Source organism: Oreochromis aureus, linkage group 16 (assembly GCF_013358895.1).
Source record: "Oreochromis aureus strain Israel breed Guangdong linkage group 16, ZZ_aureus, whole genome shotgun sequence".
Lineage (NCBI taxonomy): Eukaryota > Metazoa > Chordata > Actinopteri > Cichliformes > Cichlidae > Oreochromis > Oreochromis aureus.
Window position 1 is genome coordinate 10397805 of NC_052957.1, and position 25760 is coordinate 10423564.

The 25760-nt window shown below is 39.1% G+C and overlaps 1 protein-coding gene across 9 annotated transcripts; it reads left to right on the plus strand.

The window, feature by feature from the left end:
* The first annotated feature begins 12110 nt into the window (after positions 1–12110).
* LOC120433430 (serine/threonine-protein kinase pim-1-like) lies at positions 12111–24815 on the plus strand. 9 transcript variants are annotated; one of them, XM_039599599.1, is made up of 11 exons: positions 12111–12252; positions 12868–12925; positions 15322–15501; positions 17273–17515; positions 17650–17802; positions 23262–23356; positions 23494–23541; positions 23645–23863; positions 23976–24156; positions 24243–24413; positions 24503–24815. In XM_039599599.1, the coding sequence occupies exons 2-11, from the start codon at positions 12889–12891 to the stop codon at positions 24592–24594; spliced, it is 1419 nt and encodes a 472-aa protein (XP_039455533.1). In that variant the 5' UTR covers positions 12111–12252; positions 12868–12888; the 3' UTR covers positions 24595–24815. The 9 variants fall into 9 exon arrangements, with proteins under 9 accessions (XP_039455533.1, XP_039455534.1, XP_039455535.1 ...); XM_039599600.1 differs by having other exon boundaries at positions 12149–12252; positions 15347–15501; XM_039599601.1 differs by having other exon boundaries at positions 12149–12252; positions 15362–15501.
* The last annotated feature ends 945 nt before the right edge of the window (positions 24816–25760 follow it).

The following is a 25760-nucleotide window of genomic DNA, read 5'->3' on the forward strand; positions in this document are numbered from 1 at the left end:
AGCAACTGTGTGGTGAAGCATGTCAAGATGGACTAAAGTATCTGAGGAATTTTACGAGCACCTTGTTGAAACTATACCATGAAGATTTCTCAAGACAAAAGGTGGTCCAACCTCATTCTAGTAAGACACACCTAACAAACTGGCTGCTGAGTACAACTACTGATCACATGACTAAGTTGCAACACACATAAACTAAACAAAACAGGTAAAAAGATTGAGCCCTGGGACCCCAAATGCCATGATAGCAGCTAATGAAGTAAAATTGTCAGTAGTAACTGTAAATACTCTGTTTGATATGTAGGATGAGAACAATTTCCGCACCTTTCCACTTACATCAGCCTCATTTCTAAGTCTTTTGAGGAGAATTGTATGTGTCAAACGCTGCAGTCAGCTCTAGTAAAATAAGAACAGTAAAACTACCTGAGTCTGCACTCTTTAAAATGCCACAACCCTAAGTAAAATGGGGTGTTTTTTTTCTAAAGCCAGATTAAACTTTGTCAAATACGTCGTTGGCTTCGATTATCTCTAAAAGGTAAAAGAGATAATCGGTAAAAAAGAATTTTTGAAAGTAGTGGTAATTTGGAGACAGTAGTTATGAGGAAGAGTTGGGTCTAAATCTGTTTCCTTTCAAAGAAGCTGAATACTGTTTAAAATAGTCTGGGACATACATGTATAAAATAGACTCCTTTATAATGTTGAGAATCGATCAGCTTTCAGCGGGTGATGCCCAATTTGCATGTTGTTAATTATGCTGGACTCAGTGTCCTTCAGGTAGGGATAGAAATGAGCCATCGGGACCCAGTGATGCCTTAAAGCTTTCCAGCAAAACCTTTCCGAGTCTGCAGTGAAGGTGCCACAGACAGCAGGACTGAAAATAAGAAGCATCTTTCCTTTTTTTTGTTCTCTTATCCGTTTGATAGAAAATAATAAACTGTAATGTCACAGAATTTGTGTGTAAACCACAACTTCCAGCTATTTTGGCAGCGTACCTATAACAGGCTGCCTGCCTCAGTTCTGAAGGAATATCCACATCTACCTGTGGCCAAGTTTCAGTTTCAACTTTACAACAGCTTTGGCAGTGACTGATTTCATCAGCAGCCATTTGTGCTTCCTGAGCTCCAGCTCAGCATTAAGCTTCTGGGTTTCTTTAAAAAAAGAAACCCAAACAAACCCACACCTCTGAGCTCTTAGCAGAGAAAAAAGTCACTAAATACAGTAAAGGTAAAATGGATGAGTTCAGTGAAATAGTTGTTTGTATTAGAAGCAGTGAAGTAAGTGAGGCACCTTGTCCCACAGCAGTGGTCTTCTGTTTGACTTTGCTGTAAGGTGTACTGTTAATTAGTCCACCCCAAGTCCGCCCTCCCTTATTTTTTTTCCTTTAAGCAGAAGTTTGCTAATATTACATCATTTAATTACTGGAAAAAGTTTCTGGTAGAATGTCCTTATGTGTCTCTATGAACTGTGCTGCCCTATATCAATGGATTTCTAATACACTGAGCTGTTCTTACTGATGTTGTGAATTTTCCCTTAATTAACATAAATTTTAGGTCAGGCAAGGTTGGACTAATATATTTCAAACAAGACGGCAACAAAATCATTATCTAGTCATGCTATCTATTCATGCTCAAAAAATATCTTGAATTTTTATTATTTTTTCTATTTACTATCTATTTTATGTAGCATACTGATGTGATGTGGCATCAAACAAACACAAAAACAATCCTGCAAATAGCTTATGCAGTAGCTCTACATACAGACAAAGGCCAAAGCCTCTTGCTGAAGATATTTTCTCTCACTGTTTAAGTTCTGTAGAGGTAACAAGAAAATGTTTTCAATCACTAACATATTTTCCTCTTGTTTGATATTATGGCCCTAGCAGACCTGCAGTGGTTTCACTTGTGTGGGTGTGTGGCATTGCTCTCTCCTTCTTGTCACAGACACCAGCCTCTTTCTTGTGGAGCTGAAATGTGCGCACCTGATTGCTTCACTCAGCAATCAGCTCTTGTAGTTAAGCAGAGGAAGAGGACACGGTAAAAAAAAGTCTTTTCTCTGTCTGTGTCGAGTGCTCGTTTTTTCCTCCCTCTTCTTTAAACTTATTGACTTGTTCCCAGCGTCTGAGTTTTATTGTACCATTTCTTTCTGTTCTTGGTTGTAATAGTGACTTGGCTGTCTTCTTGAGTTTAATTATTAATAATAATCCTCTGTTTTGTTCCCAGTTCTAGCTCCCTGCCTCTTTCTCCTGGACACTTATATTGTTACTTCCCCACAACCCCTAGTGAGGAAGGTAACACTACACTACAGCAGGGGAGAAGGAAGGAAGAAGAACATTTGACCAAAAAAAAAAAGTGACTGATTGACTTTTCTTTTATCCAAGTGCAAAATCCCAACATTGGAATGTTTAAATCCCACCAGCCGGCTAGTTGCAGTGTTCCTGATTCAGTCTCTGCTCTGCTTTGCTTTGTTATGTTTGCACTTATATACAAATCTGCAATAATGCATACTAAGGACTTGATCGATTTTCAAAAGCCACGGTCACACGAGGTAATGTGCTCGGCCACTCATCATTTCACTGAAGACAAATAAAAAGGCTACTTGAGTATCAGCTGGAAGGTTCCCAAACACCAGCCTTTCTGTTTATGCCCCTTTAAATTTTTTGCAGCATAATGTACACTATAAAGTTTAATAATTAACAGTATAAAATGGCATTTTCTTCCAATTGTGAACTCAAAGTCACAAAAGGACTTTGAGGGTAAAGATGATAAATCTGGGTTGTCATCTTAAAAAGTGGAATTTTGGTATCTCAGAGATGTGCCTGAGGATGTGGATTAGTGGCACACAAGCTGCAAATCTCACAGGACCCTGGCCTGCCATATCCCTAAAACCTTCGCCCTTTCTTACTGAAAGTGATTTCAATACCTGCTGTCGTTGCTTCCCATATTAAAAACCTGCCAAACCAGCCCGGTTTTTCTAAGAAACGGGGTGCAGTAAACTTTTATCCCACACTAATAAATGAAGGTCTTTCCTGGCAGGTGTTATTTGGTAGAAACTGCGACCCCCGTTCTACTCAGTTCAGTACTAATTAACTGTACCCGGTTTATGTGAAGTTAAAGGACTACATGTGTAGTCTTGCTGAGAAACTAATCCAAGTGCAGGCAAACATGAAAGCATAGATACATACATGCTTATGAGTAACCACTGACAGTTGCTGGAGAGCAGAAGGGCCATGCAGCCAAGAGAAGGCTTTATAATGTGGGGCTGGAAAGCTTCTTGATTTATGCAGTTTGGTAGATGGTCCAAATGTATCCTCCTGCAATATTTATTAGACATGCACACCATCACTCTACATTCTGACTGCAATAGTGGTGGGTGGACAGAACACTATGCATAACATTGCATAATGTAAGGCTGTCACATACTAATGGAGGATGGCAGTGTGATTATTTGCATCATTTCCATAAAATCATAATTTTGCACATTCTGTACATCTAAGATTAAAGCATCTGAGAAACACCCTGTCCTGGGGGTGGGGTATCTGCTTCTGCTGTGCTGGCAGCAGCTGTCAGACAGCTCCTGCATTAAAATAGACTTATGTATATTGATGCCTTGTCAAATTATAGTTATGTTCAGTAACACATCAGCTTCCCTTCATCTGAGTGAGCTGGTTACCAAACTAGAGCGAAACACATGTTGTGCAGTTGGAATAATGTGTTCTACCAGTTGTCTACTGGTAGAAGTGAGTGATTAAACAAAAACTTTTATCTTTGATCTTCCATTATGTTCAAAATAAGCTGAAAATGAACCTATAAGTGGTTATAGAATAAGATATGACTACCTCTGAGACTAGAAAGAGATTTGAAAAACAAAGAAATGTCTTCTTGAAGGCTGGTTAACTTCAAACATTCAGAATTTTGTTTTTTGCACTAAAAGATGCTGAAACAATGCTATATCTATATTCATTTTTAAGTTGTCTCTGTAGAAATTATACTATTTAAAAACTGCAAAATAGTTTTTTCCCCTCACAGCTCTCCAGATCTCAAGTTCTTGAAATGTGGCTGAGACAACGATCAGTGCACACACACAAACACATGCACACACAATAAAAGTAGTAACAAAATTTCCTTCCTGTCATTGATGTGAACACCTGTTCCCTAAACTGGGATTTCTGTTCAAAATTAATCTTCTCAGAGATGAAGTTAAAGGGTGCGTTTCTTTGTCCCCAGTAGAGGGCACTGTGGATATTCATTAAGGCCGGGCATGTCTCGTGTGTGTGTCTGTGTGTGACCACCCAATGATTACAGTGTTTGAGCAAAGCTGTGTAGACTTTGGTTGACTTTGTGAGACTGAGTAAGCAAGGTGGAGGGTTGCATTTACTTTTAGTGTTCTCCCTACACCTGTAAGTCCAGGAAAAACATATACAAATAATAAAGATCATATTTTTTTAAAGATCACAAAACTGATCTATGAAACCTTTGTCTCAAATCAAAGCTGTGATCCCACCACTGGATTTAGATACATGAATGAGCCTAAAAGTAGGTGTTAATATGGTCCAAATGTATAAGAATCTCCTGGAACATTTAAATGCATTAATATAAATCTACCTACTGTCATGCAAATGAGAAACGATACCTAAGAGAAGAAGAATGACTTTAAATCTTGCAGGTGAGGCTCCTTGGCCACTTTCATCAACGAGTCTCTATAATGTTGTCCTTTTGAATGAAGTAATGGACAGAGTTATATTAATGAATGCTTTTATCCTTTATGTAAAGTAATTTCTCATTCATCTTTCTTTTTACCCATCTTTTCCTATCACTCCTGACTCTTTTCTATTGTATATGAATGTAGAAATATAGATTTACTACTGGTCTCCCCTCCAGTCTCTTCATCTGTCTGTTCCTGTTTATGCAATCCTTTTGTTATTATAGAAATAGAGGTTTGCTCACTAAATTAAATGCAGAGGCTTAATGATTTTTTTAAGTGTCATTCTGATGGGGAGAGTCATGCAGAATCTGTTCTGCTCCTGGCTTTACAAAACATTGTTTATAAAACACTCAAAATTATCAGCAGACAATAATAAGACAGTGGATTAACTTGGCACATTCATTTAAATGAAATGGGGTTTATCTATGGAAGACATTATTTGTGGCAAAGCTGACATTGCTATTAATTGTCCTCTTTACTACAATTACTGTCAGTTTTGAGAGAAAAAATATTTATGTTATAGGAGAAAATTCTAAACTGGATATCAGAAAATTGGCAATGGAAGGGCAAATAATGTTGGCATTATATTACTAAGATTAATCTGAAATTGTTTTTCTATTAACCCTTGCATGCAGAATCCTTAAAGTGGAAGAAATTTCCCTTTTCTGCAACTGGACCTTTTGTGGGTTATGCTTATAGCTGTCCAAAAAGGTCCAGGTGTTAATAGCAATGCTGACTACTGACGGGACAGAAGGAGGTCACCATCATGTTTACTGGTGTGATTCTATGGAATGGGTCCACCAGCAAGTCCTGTAAAATCAGAACTTAACCTGTTTAACATTTTTAATTAAACATACTCTTTATATATGGGTCCCTAATGATTAACGCCTCAACCAGAAGATCCTTGGGCAAGGGTTGCCTATAGGTAACTATTCCAAATATTTTTTGTTTTTTAACCTGATTTGGTCTTTTAAGTCTCTCGCCCTTGGCACTGGAACTCCTGGCTGGACTTTCTCAGGGTAGTTAACTCTGTAGGTTAAACTTACCAAACAGTATTTGCTGGATCAGCTATACACAGCCAGGAATCAAACCCTGGATGCTTGCTGCCTACATCCCTTCACCACTGCTGTTCTTTAACTTGTAAAATATACTGAGAAATTCTTAGAATTAGAGAATTAGAGAAATCTTTTTCTAATCTAAGAGTCTAATTGCTCAGGCTGGCAGCCTTGTAATTATCCATACTGGTAATTTTTTTTCTTTTTAAGAGGTTCATCGATTCAAAAGCACTAAGGTGTACAGAGCAGTCAGGACACTGACTGCACACAGCAACATTCAGCTCTGTTAGTATCATAAAGAACAGATTACAAAAGCTGTAAGTAGCAGATTGTGATAAAATGTTGTTCAGCTTGGCAGCCCAGCAGCCGCTCTGGTGAGTCATTCTTTTACCTGAAAACATTTTCTATTAATTCCCGACTAACACATTGCTGCAGGTGACAGTTGATGACAGCCTACACTTGTAGTATTTGCCATAATTCTAAAAGACAACAAAGGTTTTTTTGGCCTGTCTCTTCCATCATCTATCATCATATATGTAAGGATGAGGAAAGCTGAAAGAACCGATCAGGGTTCTTTGTTTGTTCATGTCTTAAGGTTAATCTAAGCCAGTTATTCCAACAGTGCCTACAATAGATGGCATGTGTAACAAATGAACAGTGCAGAACTAATTCAACTATTGTGGTGCTGCTTGTTAAGCAAAGAGTGGGATGTAAAACAATATTGTATACATTTCTTTGGTATTGCCTGCAGCTGCTCAGGCTTTGACTATTTCTGCTTGTGATCTTTAGTATTATGCACAGCCAAAGTGCAGCTATGCACACACTGGCCACTTTTTTCGGTACTTTTTAGGTAGCAACTGTTCAACGACTAGTTAACACAAAGATCCAGTGAAGAGCAGTTCTGTGAATCTGTGTGGCGCTCTCCATCATTCTCCCTTTCAGACTTTCATTCGTGCAACCCACCACCTCCCAATCTCCTTGTCATCCAAGTCACTCAGCGCTCCATCCAAGCCTCACTCTTCATCTTCACCACCACCAGCGCTTAGACTCTGGGGGTGTCCCGTCCTAAATCCTATGACCACTTAGTCCTGCCATGATGGGTCATCAGAGTCTAATTGCCAAATAAATTGATTAATTTTTCTATCTCAATAAACCATATGCAGTTCTTCCAAATGATCTCTCCTTATTGAAATGACACTGCTCATTTTTCATCACATGGTTCATGTTACCATGATCGTTTCCAAACTAAGTAGCTGTAAGTGCTTACACCTAACCAGGCCCATGCTAACCTGGTCTTCTGGATGAGGAACCTGCCTCACGCCTCCCTATTTAAACTCTGTATAAAGATATTACCTTTTGGCGGTCAACATTTTTTCATCTGGACTTTTTTTTCTTTCAGTCAAAAACTATTCTGGAAGTGAAGTCTGTGCAGTTGGACATTTTTAGAAGAAATGATTGCTGTTAAGTTTATTTTGTCCACTGGCCTCGAAGTTTAAATGGCTCTCTGGCTCACACCAAGACAAGTTCTCTAGTGCAGTCACAGTTTTCTTTTAACTGATCTCCTCTCGGGATCGGACCAGGGACCTTCCACTTTAGGTTTATTGGAATGGGTAGTAATTTGGGGGACATTGTTCATTAAAGGCACAAAACATTCCTTAGTTTGAGACAACATATCTTGATAATACTTTTAGGGGGGAGGGGGAAGAAAGAAAGGAACAAACAAACAAAAGAAACACATGTGGTTCTTTTTGCTTAATAGGAATGTTCCTTTCTAGTGTGTCTTCAGATTATATTGGTACTTGTACTAAAATACTTTTTTTTGTCCTGGTAATTCATCTCCTCTAATCTAATATAATCCGAGGAGTTGTCCTGCTTATCACCGTTATATGGCTTTTTTGTGCAGTGGGCTTATTTCAGAAAAAGTTGTTTTTTTGCAAACTTGAGTTTAAGGTTTGTTAAACTGAACATGATTTACCATGACATAACACCAGAACAGATAAGGGGTTTAATCAGCCATCGGTCCCTTCTTTTTAATATGACACATCACATCCTGTTCAAAACACCTTGTGTCTGGTCACTTCTTTCTAACACCTTTAATTAAAAATTCCAATCGCTCTGTTTCATAAAGATCATGCAAAGTTCACCGCAGTCTTCGAAGCACATACGTCCCCAATACCTCTAACTAATCTAAACTAATCAACAGGAGAATCATTTATGTCACGACTAGAACCTGCTTAGAGATTATCTTCATTATTTCTCCATGGAAATATTTTATAAATAACTACACCCACATTTCTCACATTTATTTATTATATGTAACATGTCTGTGTGTTTATGTAATACTTGAGATTAACATCAATCATCAGTCAGATGAAACAGCTGGTCCTCTGCTGGTCCACTTTAGCCACTGTTAGCTTTGATTAAATATACGTTTACAAGAAAAATAAAGTGATTAACTTCGTATTTCTTTAATAATACAATAGGGCTCTGAACAAAAAGTGGGACTTGGCAGGCATTTCAGACTTCTGCTACAATAGCATGATGAGTCACACAAAACTCAATTTATACTCTATTTAAGTTCACCTAAACTATTCAGCTGCACTGTAGCTGGTATTACATCTTTGAAACAGCTTCAGCTGAATAGAGGATACTGGAAAAAAAAAAACTTGCACTTTAACAAGAACAGAGATTCACTTAGTACTTTGTTAAACACTGCAAGTCCTTGAAACATCGATTTTTGTGTGCGTGTGTGTGTGTGTGTTGAATTTGTTTGCAGCCCTATTATGAAGGCACTTTCTTATAAGCAGAGGAGGTGAAAGTATGGCACTCCAGAATCCTCTGGGAGCCATTACTGGCATCGCTGATGCAGGAAATAGATTCACTGTAGAAAATAATACCCTTGAATAATTAATTAGACGAGTTTTAAATCAACAGCAAACGCACGGACTGCACAAATAAGAGCAGGTAAAATTCCAAGAATGCTGTTAGTTGCTTTTGAAACTTAAAGATGATCAATAATAAGATGGGAGTGTGCAGTTAAACTTAATAATATGCTTTTTAAGTCCATAATTCATGTTTGTTTCACAGTAAAGGCCTTAGTCATATCAAAGAAGTGGAAATGTACTTAGGTATTGGCCAGAACTCTGAGCTATAAAATTTTATTCAGTTAAAACTTTCTAAAAAAGAAAAAAAAATCAATTGCACATTTAAGTTTTTGACAACAGAAACAATTATGTCTTCCAGTGGATTGGATTCGGGTCATTGCTAAGGTTATTTTCTAGAGAACTGTGATCGTCTGTTGATGGACGTCGTTTAAGGATAGAATAGAAACGATTTTTTTTTCTTTAAAGAATATTGGTGCATAATTATAGCTTCTGTTTGATTCCTTTTGATGAGGAATAGTCACCTTGAGATGACTGTTTTTGAGAAGTAAAGACATAAATACAGTTTAAATGAAGTGAATTGAATGACGGCATGATTACTGTATCATTAAAAAAGGAACATCTGATAAAGAAAGCTCAGGCAAATACATCAGTTCTGTGAAGAATTATGAAAAACACTCAGCACTGAGTAAACTAAATACATCGCTATATATCTATATATAGCCATACATTTTGCTATGCTGAGAAACCGCTGCTGGCTTTCAAGGTCAATGAATGAAAAAAAATCACCACAGCCTTTTCTTACCACCACAGTTCTGATATTTGCATGATGTCTTTGTTGAATATTGAATAGTGAGTCAGCGCTGGCACGTATATTAATGACTTTTGAGAACAGTCAGTTTGACGGTGTCCTGAGGGGCAGACGCATCTACTCAAAAGCTGACAATTAGCACTAAACAATGCCGGGGAAATTGAATACATCTGTCAGTCAGTACAAGTAAAATCTATCCACACAAGTTTGTTTCCAAAAGAAAAAAAATGTTCTCGCACAACGAAACTACGTTTTTTAATCATGTTTGAATGGAAATGTATTTCCTCTCGGGTTACGATCCTTTGTGACATTTCACAGTTACATTTGTAATGAACATCTCTTCGCCATTTGTATTCCTGCCTCCTCCTTTTATGTTTTGCTCACTCTTATTCAGGTAAACAATCACAGCTCATTCAGGACCACTTTATTCAAAGAAATGATTATTTCCAGTCGCAAAAGCTTAATTATATTTGACAGCATGAGTCTGTTTTGAGGACTCCCAATCCTTCCACACGCATGTGTGGAAAGCCTAAAGCAGAGAGATGAGTAGCATGAACCCATCACTAGGGAACAGAACAAACCAGACATCAATTACAACAAATATGACACTGACCCAGCCAGCATAACTTGTCTGCCTTAAGAAATGTTTTGCAATATTACAAATTGGGTGATATCCCTAAAAGTAGCTTCTCATATGTTAAGCATTGTCAAAGGCTACATTTTAATTAAAACCACAGTCTAGTAATGTTCTGTCTTTAACCTTCCTAATTCGTTTTTTGTTCTAACCTAACACTAAATTGCCAGTGAAAACAAAAGTTACATAAATAAAGAAAAGTGAAGAAAATGATGGTCTCACACTGGAGTCAAACCCCAGTCTCTAGATGATGTCAGTAATAGGAAATTATATCTTTAAAAAAATCAAATGGTTACACCATTTTGTCAGCATCGCTGGTGTCAAGAATCATTAGTATTACTCCTATGCTAAAGCTTTAGTATAACTTGTATATCAGTAGGTGTCCCCGCCCCTTATCCCCCTTAAAATCCTTACTTGAAGATAGAGAATTTGCTTCCTATTGATATGGATGTCATTCATGAAGGTAATACCCAAGCAAATAGCAATTTTATTATGATCTGTGCTGCAGTTGTAAGACCTGGCACTCGAATCCTTCCTAAAACCCTCTCCCCACTCCCAACTGACATTGTCGTGATGTTACTGCTTTCTCACTGCAGTCATGCAATTTATTCTATAAAAAGCTCTTAATGTTTTGCTTTCATTCCCCTTTTTTTGTAGTGTATTGCATTTATAAAATGAGGTTGCTGTTGTAAAATGTGTGACTTTGGGATATCCTCTAAGTGTGTGACCTCTTATAAAAAGAAATAAGAAATTTGTGGGATTAAAATATAATTACATTTTATCATAAGAATCAAGAATCACACTAACTGTACCATGACATAAAAAATGTGGCATTTTACCCAGCTAACTATTTTAATTGGAATTATGTTTTGTAAAATCTATTTTTTGTCTTTATTTTTTGTTTTTGAGGGCTCTGATAGGATGAATTTCTTAGGCAACCAAGAAATTGAGGCACTAGTGGCTAACACTGTATTTTAAGCGAAAGCATAATTCTGGCAACCACTACCAATCAGCAATCAGAAAACAAAAATAAAAATAATGCTGGGCAAAATGCAAATAGTTCATCCAATCTGGGAATCACATCAACTTTAAGTAAATCATGCTAGTTCAGTGCATGTGACAATCCCACCACCTCCTAACAAGAGTATGTTGCTGTCATTAGAGGGACTACATTGTGTGATTATTTCACCAAGTGTCTGGATAAAATTTGACTAACTAATTTAATTTGTGTGGCTATTTCTGTGTGTATAGATTAATAAAATGGTTAGGTTCCATTCAGTAATCCAAATCAAGTGAGTAAACTTTGGAAATAAATCAAGAGAGGATGCATACACATAATTCGGTAGCTTGTAGAACGCCTTTTAGCAGCTATATCTTGAAGTAATCATTTTCTGTATGGCTTTATCATCTCACATAATTGTGGTGGACGTTAGGCCCCTCTTTTAACGAAAGAAATTGTTTATTGGGCTTGACTGCTATTTAAGGGTCGGTGCTATAGTTCAGATTTTTTTTTCCTTTTTTTAACAGCCCATTTTTTGCGCTTGTTGCATTACAAAGTTTTACTAAAGTAAAGGACTCATTGTCTTGATGCATGCTCAATCATCCAGGTACTAAATCCCCAAAAGTGGATTTTGTTCATATTATATGGACATAGCGTTTTCAGTGGGAGGAACCTTTTTGTCACTCATCTCCTGCAGTGCAAAAATGACTCATTAAAATATGCTAATTACAACAGCTAATATTCATGCTTTAACATTCGCACATCTTAACATACCTATCTTAAAAGATAAGTAAAGTTATTTTATTTATAGCATTAAACATAACTGACAATTTGGTGCATAGCGAAACTGTCAGTCATAGAGTCATAGAGCATGGGTAGCACCCTCATGACTCACCATATTAGCAACGGGCAATTAAAATTTGTACACTCATACTTTTTTTAGGTATAGTAAATATGTTTCAATAGATAGTCATTAATTTTGCGATTTTTAAAAATTCTCTTGTAACCCAGGTTATTTTCTGAAGTATGAGATTTTTGATCATTTGGCAGTCATTGAACGCACCACAATGCCGTGAGCATAGCAGCCGCCTAGCCCAGCTAGTATTTTCTTTTCCGCCCGTTGATCTGATGAGGAGTGTTGTTCTCGTGCCCACTGCCAGCAGGAAACTTGGGTACATTTAATATGAGTCGCTGTAGATAAGTTTACGAAACATTTGTACTTGAAACTGATGTTTTAATGTGTTGTTAGAGAGAGAAGTCATGAGCCGAATCCGACAGGCATTCGCCATTGCATGAACTCCTCTGGGGAGTTAGCTTGCAGTGCATGTTCAAATTTAATGTTCTGGATCTTATTATGCTGCAGCGAGAGTCAAATCCACAACTGCGATGTTTTTGTTAAGGAAGAAAGCTAAATGTTATAAAATATGTGAATGAAGTTATTACCGGGGTGGATAGCAGACTGTTAGCAAGCTAGCAGCTAAGGAAACCTGGCTACCTTTCCAATATGGCGGCTGATACAAGGTCAAACACGGAGATGTGTTTTTGCCTAAGAAAATTTGTTTAACAGCATTTATGTTTTCTGTTAATATTTTTTTTATATGAACCAGCCTGTATCTTTATGATGTTAAGACTGCTAGATGAGCTGTTAGTGACACTGAGTTAGTCATAACTATGCTTTCTGTGTTTTTTCCCTCCCCTTTTGGTGTCCTCTTCCTGCTGGATGAACCACTTCATGGTAATCCTCATCTGATGACTCCGCTGAACTATCCTGCCTGGTGTTGCTGCAGGTGTATGCTTCTGCCAGCTGGATGCTGTTACTGGATAGTACACCATTCCAATGGAGCGGTAGGAACAAATTGAAACACACTAAAAGAAAAGGGTTATTGTTTAAAATTGTGTTTTAATAAATGTGTTAATGTTAAGTAAGTTTTCATTGTGTGCTGGAGGTCCTACTGGTCCTATGGTGGAGAAGCTACTACCTCTCCTTTAAGAAACTAGCCTCTGATGGGATACAGATATTTGGGACACATTTCAATTCTTGTAACCTCTTTCCAGAGAAACTGTGTGATTTTTGGCCTTAAACATTGTGGTGAAATTGAAGATACAGATTCTCACCCTCAACGTCGCAAAGACAAAGGAGTTGATAGTGGACTTCCGGAGGTGCAGAGGAGTACACACCCCCATCACCATCAACGGCGCCGCTGTGGAGAGAGTGAGCAGCTTCCGCTTCCTTGGTGTACATCTGGCTGAGGATCTTACGTGGTCAGTACACATAAACAAGACAGTGAAGAAGGCGCAGCAGCGCCTCTTCTTTCTCAGGAGACTGAAAAGATTCGGCATGAGCCCCCGCATCCTCAGGACCTTCTATCGCTGTGCCATTGAGAGCATCCTCACTGGATGCATCACCACCTGGTATGGCAACACCACCGCTTACAACCGCAAAGCTCTCCAGAGAGTAGTGCGGTGTGCTGAACGATAATTGGAGGTGAGCTTCCCTCCTCCAAGACATCTACAGGAAGCGGTGCCTGAGGAAAGCGGGAGGATCATCAAGGACTCCAGTCACCCCAGCCATAAACTGTTCAGACTACTTCCATCAGGAAGGAGGTTCTGCAGCATCCGGTCCCGAACCAGCAGACTGAGAGACAGCTTTTTCCACCAGGCCATCAGACTGCTGAACACTTCATAGACACCTCACCCTCACTACTGGAACTTCAACATTATGCACTCCATACTGTACATTAATGCCACTGTTTTGCACATACCTACCTCTGTATATTTTATATTTTATATATCTTATTTTATTGTTTACTCTATTTCATTTGTAAAACATGTATATACACACACACACACACACACACACACACACACACACGTGAAAAACATATTTAGTACACACATTCAGTAATGTATATACCTTTATATATGGTACATATATTTATTACTTTTTAGATTAACCATTTTATATTTTGCTTGTTGCACGTTATTGTATTTTGCACAACTCTGTTGCTTGTGAAGCTCAAGACACAAGAATTTCACTCGCATGTACTGTACCAGTGTACCTGCACATGTGACGTGACAATAAAGGTGATTTGATTTGATTTGATTTGATTTGATTTGATTCTTAGTTATCTGCCCAAGGTCAACAGTCCTGATTTCCAAGCATTAAGGCTTTGGTGTAAGTACACATTGTGTTACACAAAGAATAGTTAATGGCAACAGCAATGAGCATCGTATGCAAAAATATAGTATCATGGCTATTAATCCTGAACTTTTCTGTTGTAAGTTCTGCTATTTGTGCTACTGTTAACTGCTATTAGCCTCTGTTAGCTGTTTGCTGCAGTTAGTGAAACTTCGAAGTGGAACTAACATTGCAAGACTTGGCAATTTAGTGAATACATTTTAATAGTGTTAGTGAAATCATAGTTTTGAACCGGTTTTAGTTGCAAGGAAATTATTTATCTTTTATTACATAAACACAATGTGGTGCTAAATAGGGTTTAAAAAATACACAAACTTGGAAGAGTTGGCTGGATTTGTACAAAATGAGATGGCTGACAATGGAAAGATGCAATTCGATTGTTACACGTTTAAGAAATAAGGAGGATGGATGTTGTATCAGACGAAGTGATAAGAATGATTAAGTTCTTCCACTAACTCATCTACACAAAGAATTTTTAGAGGGTATAGCAGATTTGGAAGTTTGTCCTCAAAAATCAGCCGTAATCTCCAAATTTCATTTTTTTTTCTCTAAATAGTATTTCAATTTTTTTCTTGCAATGTAATTTTGACTTCAGTCTCAAAATTCTGACTTTTCGTCTGAAAAAAAAAATAATTTTTTTCATAATGTGAACTTGGAGCGCTTCTTTGCCATACTTAGATCAGTGCCATCTAGATGTATTTAATTTTCAATCAAGATGGCACAGCTGTAATCATGCTCTAAAATTATATATTGTAATATGAAAATTGTAAATTTTCTTAACCTGTGAGTCCTTGGTGAAGATAATCTCTTCAAAGTGAACGCTGCAAAGATGAGATGGTGCAAGTTTCAAGTACAGTACATTTCAAGTACATTCTTCTTATGTTAGCTAGCCACTAGTTCAGTCTCTGTGCTACACCATCACCTACAGGACAACTGCAAAACAAAAAAAAAACATGTAGTTAAGATGATGGTTTTTAATTAGCTGCTGTAAAACAATGTAGTAACAATCAATAAATGCAAGATGACATTAACTGCTTTTTAGGTAAATACTATATGTGCTTTTGGAGAACTGTTTTCTACAGTCATTGGTTTGCTGGACAAAGTGGCCCACCCGAGGGGTCCCCTGCCATTGACCGGCAAGTCACCCTGGCTGAGAATTGCCTGGTTGCCAGGGCAGAAGGAGCAGAGCAGGGCAGGCAGCCACCCCTGCTAGCGCTGAGAAGTAAGTTCCCTTGACCCGCCCGGCAGAGTGGGCGCTGCCGATGTGGCTCATAAACCTGTTCTTTTCCCCTCTTCTTCCCCAGGCCCCGGAAATGACAGGCACTGCACTCATCCACCGGCAGAGGTGTCAGGGCAGGAGTGGTGAAAGTTCTGGCAGCTGGGACACCTTAGGTGTTCCGCATTGCTGGGGCTCGGGCAACCCCCACCCCCCCCGGCCCTAGGTGGAGGTACAGCATTCTAGTAAGGTGTCAAGGGGGTATACGCCAGGCTTTGGTGGAGACGGGCTGCACGCAGCCCCTGGTTTACCAAAGCCTGCTTCACCCCAGGACATTATTGGAGTGGGTGGAGGTTAAATGTGTACATGGGGCATTCACAAACAAAGAACATGGAATAAAGCCTGCAGTCAGTTTGTGCCTGTCATGTCCTATAAGTTTAGGAACACATTGGGTGGGATTTAATAAACTTTTGGGGCAGTATTTGGGGTTCCGATCACGATATTTAGCAGTGTGTAGTGTCTGCGTGGCGCTCAGCGGTGATGCGGGGTTGTCCGACACTGACTCCGAGTGGGAGGAGACTCACTAGGGCCTTACGAGAAGACCCTGCCGGTTCCGATGATTTGCCCCACAGAAGATTTTCCACTGGGACAGTCTTGGGATGACACCCTACGCTCAGCCTTTGACAAAGTGATAGAAATTGATGATCACTTCCTTCCTACCCGCGCTTTGTGCTATGGAATGATACTAACAGAAAAAAATACAGTTAACACTGACTTAATAAAAAAGTATTATATTTTATCTCAGATTTGATCATCAGTACACACACACTGTTTTTATCCCTTTAACTTTTTTTGGTTAATCAATTGATATAATAAGAAAGTTAAATATACAATAATAAATACTTGAAATCGTATGACAATGTAGCTGTCACTGTGTTTATTAGTGTTTGGTAAACTAGAAGTCTTCATAGTAGCATCCACAATTCAAGTCTTTATACAAATAATGAAAGAAAGTTTAATGTGAAATTACTGAAATATATGAAATATTATGGCTTTGTCTGCCAGAGTGTTTTTCTTTAAACTAATTGGAACACTTTTACTGGCAGTCAGTGATGTCGCTGAAAGGCAAGGTTCTAATGTTGTGTTGCCATAGTCTCCGAAGTTTGCTTTTAAAGCTCACTCACAGAACTGGCTTATACAGCTTAGTTAGAAAAGTCAAGCATCCAGACATTTGAAGGACTATTTGCACATTAAGGTGACATTTTCTATTTTAAAAGTTCTCAAAAAATTAAGATGAAAAAGGAAACAAGAAAAGTTACGACTGAGGCAGATAAGAAAGATCCAGGAGATCAAAGTAAGTAAAAAAACGGAAAATCTAGCTCAAATCCCCCAAATAACAGAATCTACATTTCTAAAAATGTTGACACTCTGTGTATAAAATGATTCATTTTTAGAGGATTTAAATCCTATGTTTGATTGAAACTAGCGTAATTGCAACATGTCTAATCAAAGAAAGGTTACTGGGGCACTTTGTCTTTTGGTAAAATAATGTGACAAGTTTATTCTTGGACTGAGCAGTGAAAACAGAGCAACAAGTGTCATCAGTATCTAAGACTTAGTAGACCTAGTATGGACTCGTGTTGGTCTGTTTTTTATCAAAAGCATAAACTTGTTATTATATTTTAAGCAATACTAATTTAAAATTCAATGGCATCAAAATGCTTCCAGTCCTGATGTCGAACGCTCTTTTTCACTAATGTGTTGTTGTTGTTTATAGATTGTAAGACCAGAATGACAAAAAGAAAGGCCAGTCCTGAAAAAAAGATCCCCATAAAAAGAAGGAGGGTCAGTGAGCAGGCTGGTCCTTCCACCAGCTCAGATGCTCATGTGGTCAAAGGAGTCAAGCGCAAGGTCCAACAAGATGAAGCGGGGACAACCAATACAGCAAAAAAGTGTAAACTTCTTGACCATATGAGCGGTGACAAGGGACAAGCATCTTCCTGGTTGGACACTGGTAAAGGTAGGCTAATTAGTTGAGTGAGGGGTAGATTAAGTGTACAGCTGGTTGCTGGGTTTAAGATATTAGTGTTTGGGTGATATTTGTGTCTATTATCTAATAAGCTGATGTGCTTTTGGTGTTTTCCACATCTGCAGACTGCAGCATAGACATTTCAGAGAGCTGCAGTAAAAACCAAAACGCTGGCAAAAGGAAAGCTGCGGGAGACAGGAGGGACCCACCTAAGAAGAAGAACGTGGACCAGGACAAAACCAAAAATGTTGCCAAAAAGTCAGTGGCCGAACAGAAACGTAAGTAGCAAGCAGCTTGGCTTTTATATTCAGGTGAAGGGCAAAATGAACATTTAGGGTACAGCAGAGAGTAATTTGTGTGACAGCTGTAGTAGTAAAACCCAATTTGTTTGTCTGTTTAGGTGACTTCAAGCGAGATACGTGGAGGAGCACCGGCTTGGAGAAGGAGGCTGCGGAGCAGTGTTTGCTGGCTACCGCGCAAAAGATCATTTTCCAGTAAGTGTTGAGATGGTGGTAGTAAGACAGGCAGTAACGCAGATAAGGGATAATATCGTAAGCTGAGACGTGTGCTGTTTTACACCTTTAATTATGTCATACTGAGGAAATGCTGATCAATGCCCTGTGTCTTTTAGGTGGCCATCAAACACATCCCAAAGGGGAAAGTGTACTGCAAAGTGACGGTAAATGTGCAACACTTGAATTGTTTTACATTAGTGGATTGCATGCAGCGTTCACCTGTGGAACGTCTGTTCCTCATCATCCACTTTGTCGAAATATTTCAGGATGAAAACGGAAGCATCTGTCAGTGGAAGTTGCCATCATGCTGAAGCTTGCAGCTGAAGCAGATGGATCAGTGGGAACATCAGCCCCAGTGTCTCTGCTGGGGTGGTTTGACTTTGGCAGAGAGCTGATCCTGGTGATGGAGAGACCTGTCCCCGCTGTGGACCTGGATAAATACATAGAAGAAAATGGAGGATTTTTACCAGAGGCCAAGGCCAAGGCAAGTTGACTTGCCTTAGAAGAGCCTTAGACTGTACATCATTCAATCAAAGCACAGAGTATTAGAGAAACATTAACCCATTGATTGATTATTGTCTTTTCATCGTTTCCAGGTCATTCTGAAGCAGCTGGTTGATGCTGCGAAGCACCTGGAGGATAAACACATCTTTCACCGGGACATCAAGAGTGAGAACATTCTAATTGAGACCGGCTCAGATGTACCGCGTGTTCATATCATCGACTTTGGACTGAGCTGCTTTGTTAAGGAGCGGTCGCTGTACCGCGTCTTCTATGGTAACATATTCTGCTCTTGCTCTTCACAGATGTAACAATTTTCACCTTTTGTTTTAGAAGAAATTGCAATTGTGTCTGTTTATTAGGTACAGACATTTACTCCCCTCCCGAGTGGTACAGGCGCAGTTGCTACAGGTGTGGACCCACCACGGTATGGCAAATGGGAGTGGTTCTGTACGAAGCGCTTCATGTGGGGACTTTAACACCACGAGCTTCCTCAAAAAGCGCCTGAAATTCAAAAGCCGTCTGTCTAAACGTAAGAAAACGTCACACTTCGAGATTGACTGATGGCTTGGACCACTGGAACGATCATCTTCATGTTTTTTCTCTTTCCTTTCTTTCCAGGCTGCCGGGATTTCTTGGACGCGTGTTTAACCAGAGTCCCAGAGATGCGGCCGACGCTGGAGGACCTCCAGCATCACGCTTGGCTGAGATAAACCCATCACGCACACACACAAACACACGCAATTCAGACGTTATCATGTATGTGTGATATATGAGGTAACTTTCTTTTTTCTGTTTGACAGGAAATAATTTTTTAATTGCCCTATTTTAAACTTTGGTGTTTTGGAATTCCTGTAACCCCCCAGCCATCCCAGGAAAGGGATCTCTCTTTGAATGGGCTTTCCGAGGTTTCTTCCGTCAATCTGGCCCCCAGGGAGTTTTTTCCTCGTCTTCATAGAGAGCTTGGGCTGGGTCAGGAGCTCCATCAAAACTGTCTTTAGTTGATTATTTTAAGGTAATCATATTCTTTAAAGTAATCAAATAAAAACAGCAAAAATCTGAAGACTTGAAGTAAACTTTCATTAAAATAAAACTTGTTTAATTCATCTTTGCTGAGGATACTGTGTTATTACTATTTCAAGGATTGTATTTTACCCACGATGCATTTTGACAAGTAAGAAAATTAAAAGGTAAATCAGGTTCAGGTATATACAAAGAAAGTCACGCTGCCACTGCTCTGAAGACTTGCATCTGTTGCCCTAACCCCCAACCAGTCTTGACAGATTTCCTGGTTCTAGCAGAGGTTGCAGCAGTTTTTCCTTCCCACTGTTGCTGATTGTTTGCTCATAGTGTGCCTGTCTGATTGGTGGGATTCTTTCTCTAATATTGTGGGTTCTCTACCTTACGATGTAAAGCCACTCTAGACGACAGATGTGATTTGTTGCTATAGTTACGATTTAATTTAATTGGTAATTTCCGTTCAGGAAAGGAAGTTATTTCTTAATATCCATCTATACTCAGTGTGAACTGTATAAATTTAAGAGAGCTGTTTGACTGATCACCTAATGTGTGACAAAAGAATACGCTGTGATGCTAATGACAGTGTGCGCTCTCTTACCTGTCTGCAAAGGTTGTCCATAAAATTACTGCTGCAATTTATCGGAGATGTGCAGAAGCAGAGGCAGTTGACCGCATTTAAAAATGATGTAATTCATGCAATATTAGTTAAGCTACTGTTAAGACATTACGTAATAATTTCACAAACTGTGTTTATTTATTTATTTATTCATCGTCAGGATTCTGATGAATCTTTCCCATAAATTTTGTCTTGTTTATTCTCAATATTCAGGTTGAGGGGTTGTATGATGTTGATGAAGCTCTGATTGCACAATCCCAAGAAACGATATAAAAAATGGATAAATTAGCTGTCAACTATTAATAATCCTTTGATTTTCATATTTGAAACACATGGTATTCTGTGTGGGCAGGTAGGGCTGTTTATATAGTATAGACCAGGTTGAAGACTAATAACTGTTAATTCTCGCCTACCTGTCAGCACATGGAGATTTGCCACCTATAACTAAGTAAATAAATACTGCAGGTTGGACATTTATTTGTGAGAGATGTACCAGTTGTTGAATTTGGAGTGAATTTAATTCAGAGTCAGCTGTTTAAATAAGAACAGAACATTTTACATCAGGGGATATGACGTGAAAATATCTTAAAGGTTTATTTTGTGATCCAGTAAGAGTAATATTTCAAACTCCACCACTCTGCGCTCCTCTGCCTCGCTTGAGTTTTGGACGAAATGCATTCTGGGATATTTGCCTGGGTTTGGCTGCAGTAGCTAGCGTGCTGATTGGAGACCGAAACAGCCAATCAGAATTTTTTACATCCAAGTCTGTGATTGGTTGGTTTTGTGGCACAAATATAACGGTGTACAGAAAGAGTTGAACACGTACGGGCAGAAATGTTGAGAGCGTGAGCGACTGCTGCGAGCAGGTCCGCCAAGATCTGAGCAAATGCAGATCTTGGCGGCAAAAGCTGAGTGAGAGGGGCTGCTATTGTGTGTGCATATGGATAGTAGCAAACACTGAAATACATTTTTGCAAGCAGCAGTGAATTTTGATTGTTCAAGTTTAGCTTTTCTTCACTCAAAATAAATTTCTCCTCAAATGCAACACTTGTACTTGCAAATTTTTTTTACTTACGCTCAAATTTTTTGTTACGTGCACTCAGAATAGTGGCACAAATATGACGCCATACCCTCTCACAGCGCAAAATCTTTGAACCAGAGTATTAAAATAAATCACAAAGGTACCGCTATGACTGTCAATTTATTTGGAAAGTGTAAATGGAAAAATGACTAATAGTTTTAAGCACAGTGCCAGAGCTTCGTAGTTAACTAATTCTTCAGCAAAACCACAGAATGCAACATCTTGATGCTTTTCTTTTTCAACCATTTTTTTTGTAGATTTGCTGGTGTGCTGGGGATCATTGTCTTGCTGAATGATACGATCTGGGCAAAGTTTTTGCTGCCAGCCAGATGGTCTGAATTTTGACTGTAAAATACTTGAGTATACAGAGGAGTTCACAGTCAGAAGGTGCCCAAGTCATCTGGCTCACATCGTCAACCCTCCTCCACTATGCATGGCACAACACATTATGGCCTAACATCTCCACTTTAGTCCTGTCCAAAGGAAATGTTCCAGAAGCAGTGGTGGGTTTGTTTTGATGCAGTTTTGCAAACCAAAGCTGTGGTGCCATGTTCATAGCAACTTCTTAGTAAGTCATATTTATCCAGTTGTTTTCTCTTTGTATTATATGAAATATTATGGCTTTTTTCTGCCGGAGTGTTTTTTTTTTTTTTTTTTTAAACTACTTGGGACACTTTTACTGGCAGTCAGTGATGTCACTGAAAGGCAAGGTTCTAATGTTGTGTTGCCATAGTCTCCGGAGTTTACTTTTAAAGCTCACTTACAGAACTGGCTTATACAGCTTAGTTAGAAAAGTCAAGCATCCAGACATTTGAAGGACTATTTGCACATTAAGGTGACATTTTCTATTTTAAAAGTTCTCAAAAATTAAGATGAAAAAGGAAACAAGAAAAGTTACGACTGAGGCAGATAAGAAAGATCCAGGAGATCAAAGTAAGTAAAAAACGGAAAATCTAGCTCAAATCCCCAAATAACAGAATCTACATTTCTAAAAATGTTGACACTCTGTGTATAAAATGATTCATTTTAGAGGATTTAAATTATATGTTTGATTGAAACTAGCATAAATGCAACATGTCTAATCAAAGAAAGGTTACTGGGGCACTTTGTCTTTTGGTAAAATAATGTGACAAGTTTATTCTTGGACTGAGCAGTGAAAACAGAGCAACAAGTGTCATCAGTATCTAAGACTTAGTAGACCTAGTATGGACTCGTGTTGGTCTGTTTTTTATCAAAAGCATAAACTTGTTATTACATTTTAAGCAATACTAATTTAAAATTCAATGGCATCAAAATGCTTCCAGTCCTGATGTCGAACGCTCTTTTCACTAATAATGTGTTGTTGTTGTTTATAGATTGTAAGACCAGGATGGCAAAAAGAAAGGCCAGTCCTGAAAAAAAGACCCCCATAAAAAGAAGGAGGGTCAGTGAGCAGGCTGGTCCTTCCACCAGCTCAGATGCTCATGTGGTTAGAGGAGTCAAGCGCAAGGTCCAACAAGATGAGCGGGGACAACCAATACAGCAAAAAGTGTAAACTTCTTGACCATATGAGCGGTGACAAGGGACAAGCATCTTCCTGGTTGGACACTGGTAAAGGTAGGCTAATTAGTTGAGTGAGGGTAGATTAAGTGTACAGCTGGTTGCTGGGTTTAAGATATTAGTGTTTGGGTGATATTTGTGTCTATTATCTAATAAGCTGATGTGCTTTTGGTGTTTTCCACATCTGCAGACTGCAGCATAGACATTTCAGAGAGCTGCAGTAAAAACCAAAACGCTGGCAAAAGGAAAGCTGCGGGAGACAGGAGGGACCCACCTAAGAAGAAGAAGAACGTGGACCAGGACGAAACCAAAAATGTTGCCAAAAAGTCAGTGGCCGAACAGAAACGTAAGTAGCAAGCAGCTTGGCTTTTATATTCAGGTGAAGAGCAAAATGAACATTTAGGGTAGAGCAGAGAGTAATTTGTGTGACAGCTGTAGTAAAACCCAATTTGTTTGTCTGTTTAGGTGACTTCCAAGCGAGATACGTGGAGGAGCACCGGCTTGGAGAAGGAGGCTGCGGAGCAGTGTTTGCTGGCTACCGCATAAAAGATCATTTTCCAGTAAGTGTTGAGATGGTGGTAGTAAGACAGGCAGTAACGCAGATAAGGGATAATATCGTAAGCTGAGACGTGTGCTGTTTTACACCTTTAATTATGTCATACTGAGGAAATGCTGATCAATGCCCTGTGTCTTTTAGGTGGCCATCAAACACATCCCAAAGGGGAAAGTGTACTGCAAAGTGACGGTAAATGTGCAACACTTGAATTGTTTTTACATTAGTGGATTGCATGCAGCGTTCACCTGTGGAACGTCTGTTCCTCATCATCCACTTTGTCGAAATATTTCAGGATGAAAACGGGAAGCATCTGTCAGTGGAAGTTGCCATCATGCTGAAGCTTGCAGCTGAAGCAGATGGATCAGTGGGAACATCAGCCCCAGTGTCTCTGCTGGGGTGGTTTGACTTTGGCAGAGAGCTGATCCTGGTGATGGAGAGACCTGTCCCCGCTGTGGACCTGGATAAATACATAGAAGAAAATGGAGGATTTTTACCAGAGGCCAAGGCCAAGGCAAGTTGACTTGCCTTAGAAGAGCCTTAGACTGTACATCATTCAATCAAAGCACAGAGTATTAGAGAAACATTAACCCATTGATTGATTATTGTCTTTTCATCGTTTCCAGGTCATTCTGAAGCAGCTGGTTGATGCTGCGAAGCACCTGGAGGATAAACACATCTTTCACCGGGACATCAAGAGTGAGAACATTCTAATTGAGACCGGCTCAGATGTACCGCGTGTTCGTATCATCGACTTTGGACTGAGCTGCTTTGTTAAGGAGCGGTCGCTGTACCGCGTCTTCTATGGTAACATATTCTGCTCTTGCTCTTCACAGATGTAACAATTTTCACCTTTTGTTTTAGAAGAAATTGCAATTGTGTCTGTTTATTAGGTACAGACATTTACTCCCCTCCCGAGTGGTACAGGCGCAGTTGCTACAGGTGTGGACCCACCACGGTATGGCAAATGGGAGTGGTTCTGTACGAAGCGCTTCATGTGGGGGACTTTAACACCACGAGCTTCCTCAAAAAGCGCCTGAAATTCAAAAGCCGTCTGTCTAAACGTAAGAAAACGTCACACTTCAAGATTGACTGATGGCTTGGACCACTGGAACGATCATCTTCATGTTTTTTCTCTTTCCTTTCTTTCCAGGCTGCCGGGATTTCTTGGACGCGTGTTTAACCAGAGTCCCAGAGATGCGGCCGACGCTGGAGGACCTCCAGCATCACGCTTGGCTGAGATAAACCCATCACACACACACACAAACACACGCAATTCAGACGTTATCATGTATGTGTGATATATGAGGTAACTTTCTTTTTTTCTGTTTGACAGGAAATAATTTTTTTAATTGCCCTATTTTAAACTTTGGTGTTTTGGAATTCCTGTAACCCCCCCCCCCAGCCATCCCAGGAAAGGGGATCTCTCTTTGAATGGGCTTTCCGAGGTTTCTTCCGTCAATCTGGCCCCCAGGGAGTTTTTCCTCGTCTTCATAGAGAGCTTGGGCTGGGTCAGAGCTCCATCAAAACTGTCTTTAGTTGATTATTTTAAGGTAATCATATTCTTTAAAGTAATCAAATAAAAAACAGTAGAAATCTGAAGACTTGAAGTAAACTTTCATTAAAATAAAACTTGTTTAATTCATCTTTGCTGAGGATACTGTGTTATTACTATTTCAAGGATTGTATTTTACCCACGATGCATTTTGACAAGTAAGAAAATCAAAAGGTAAATCAGGTTCAGGTATATACAAAGAAAGTCACGCTGCCACTGCTCTGAAGACTTGCATCTGTTGCCCTAACCCCCAACCAGTCTTGACAGATTTCCTGGTTCTAGCAGAGGTTGCAGCAGTTTTTCCTTCCCACTGTTGCTGATTGTTTGCTCATAGTGTGCCTGTCTGATTGGTGGGATTCTTTCACTAATATTGTGGGTTCTCTACCTTACGATGTAAAGCCACTCTAGACGACAGATGTGATTTGTTGCTATAGTTACGATTTAATTTAATTGGTAATTTCCGTTCAGGAAAGGAAGTTATTTCTTAATATCCATCTATACTCAGTGTGAACTGTATAAATTTAAGAGAGCTGTTTGACTGATCACCTAATGTGTGACAAAAGAATGCGCTGTGATGCTAATGACAGTGTGCGCTCTCTTACCTGTCTGCAAGGGTTGTCCATAAAATTACTGCTGCAATTTATCGGAGATGTGCAGAAGCAGAGGCAGTTGACCGCATTTAAAATGATGTAATTCATGCAATATTAGTTAAGCTACTGTTAAGACATTACGTAATAATTTCACAAACTGTGTTTATTTATTTATTTATTCATCGTCAGGATTCTGATGAATCTTTCCCATAAATTTTGTCTTGTTTATTCTCAATATTCAGGTTGAGGGGTTGTATGATGTTGAT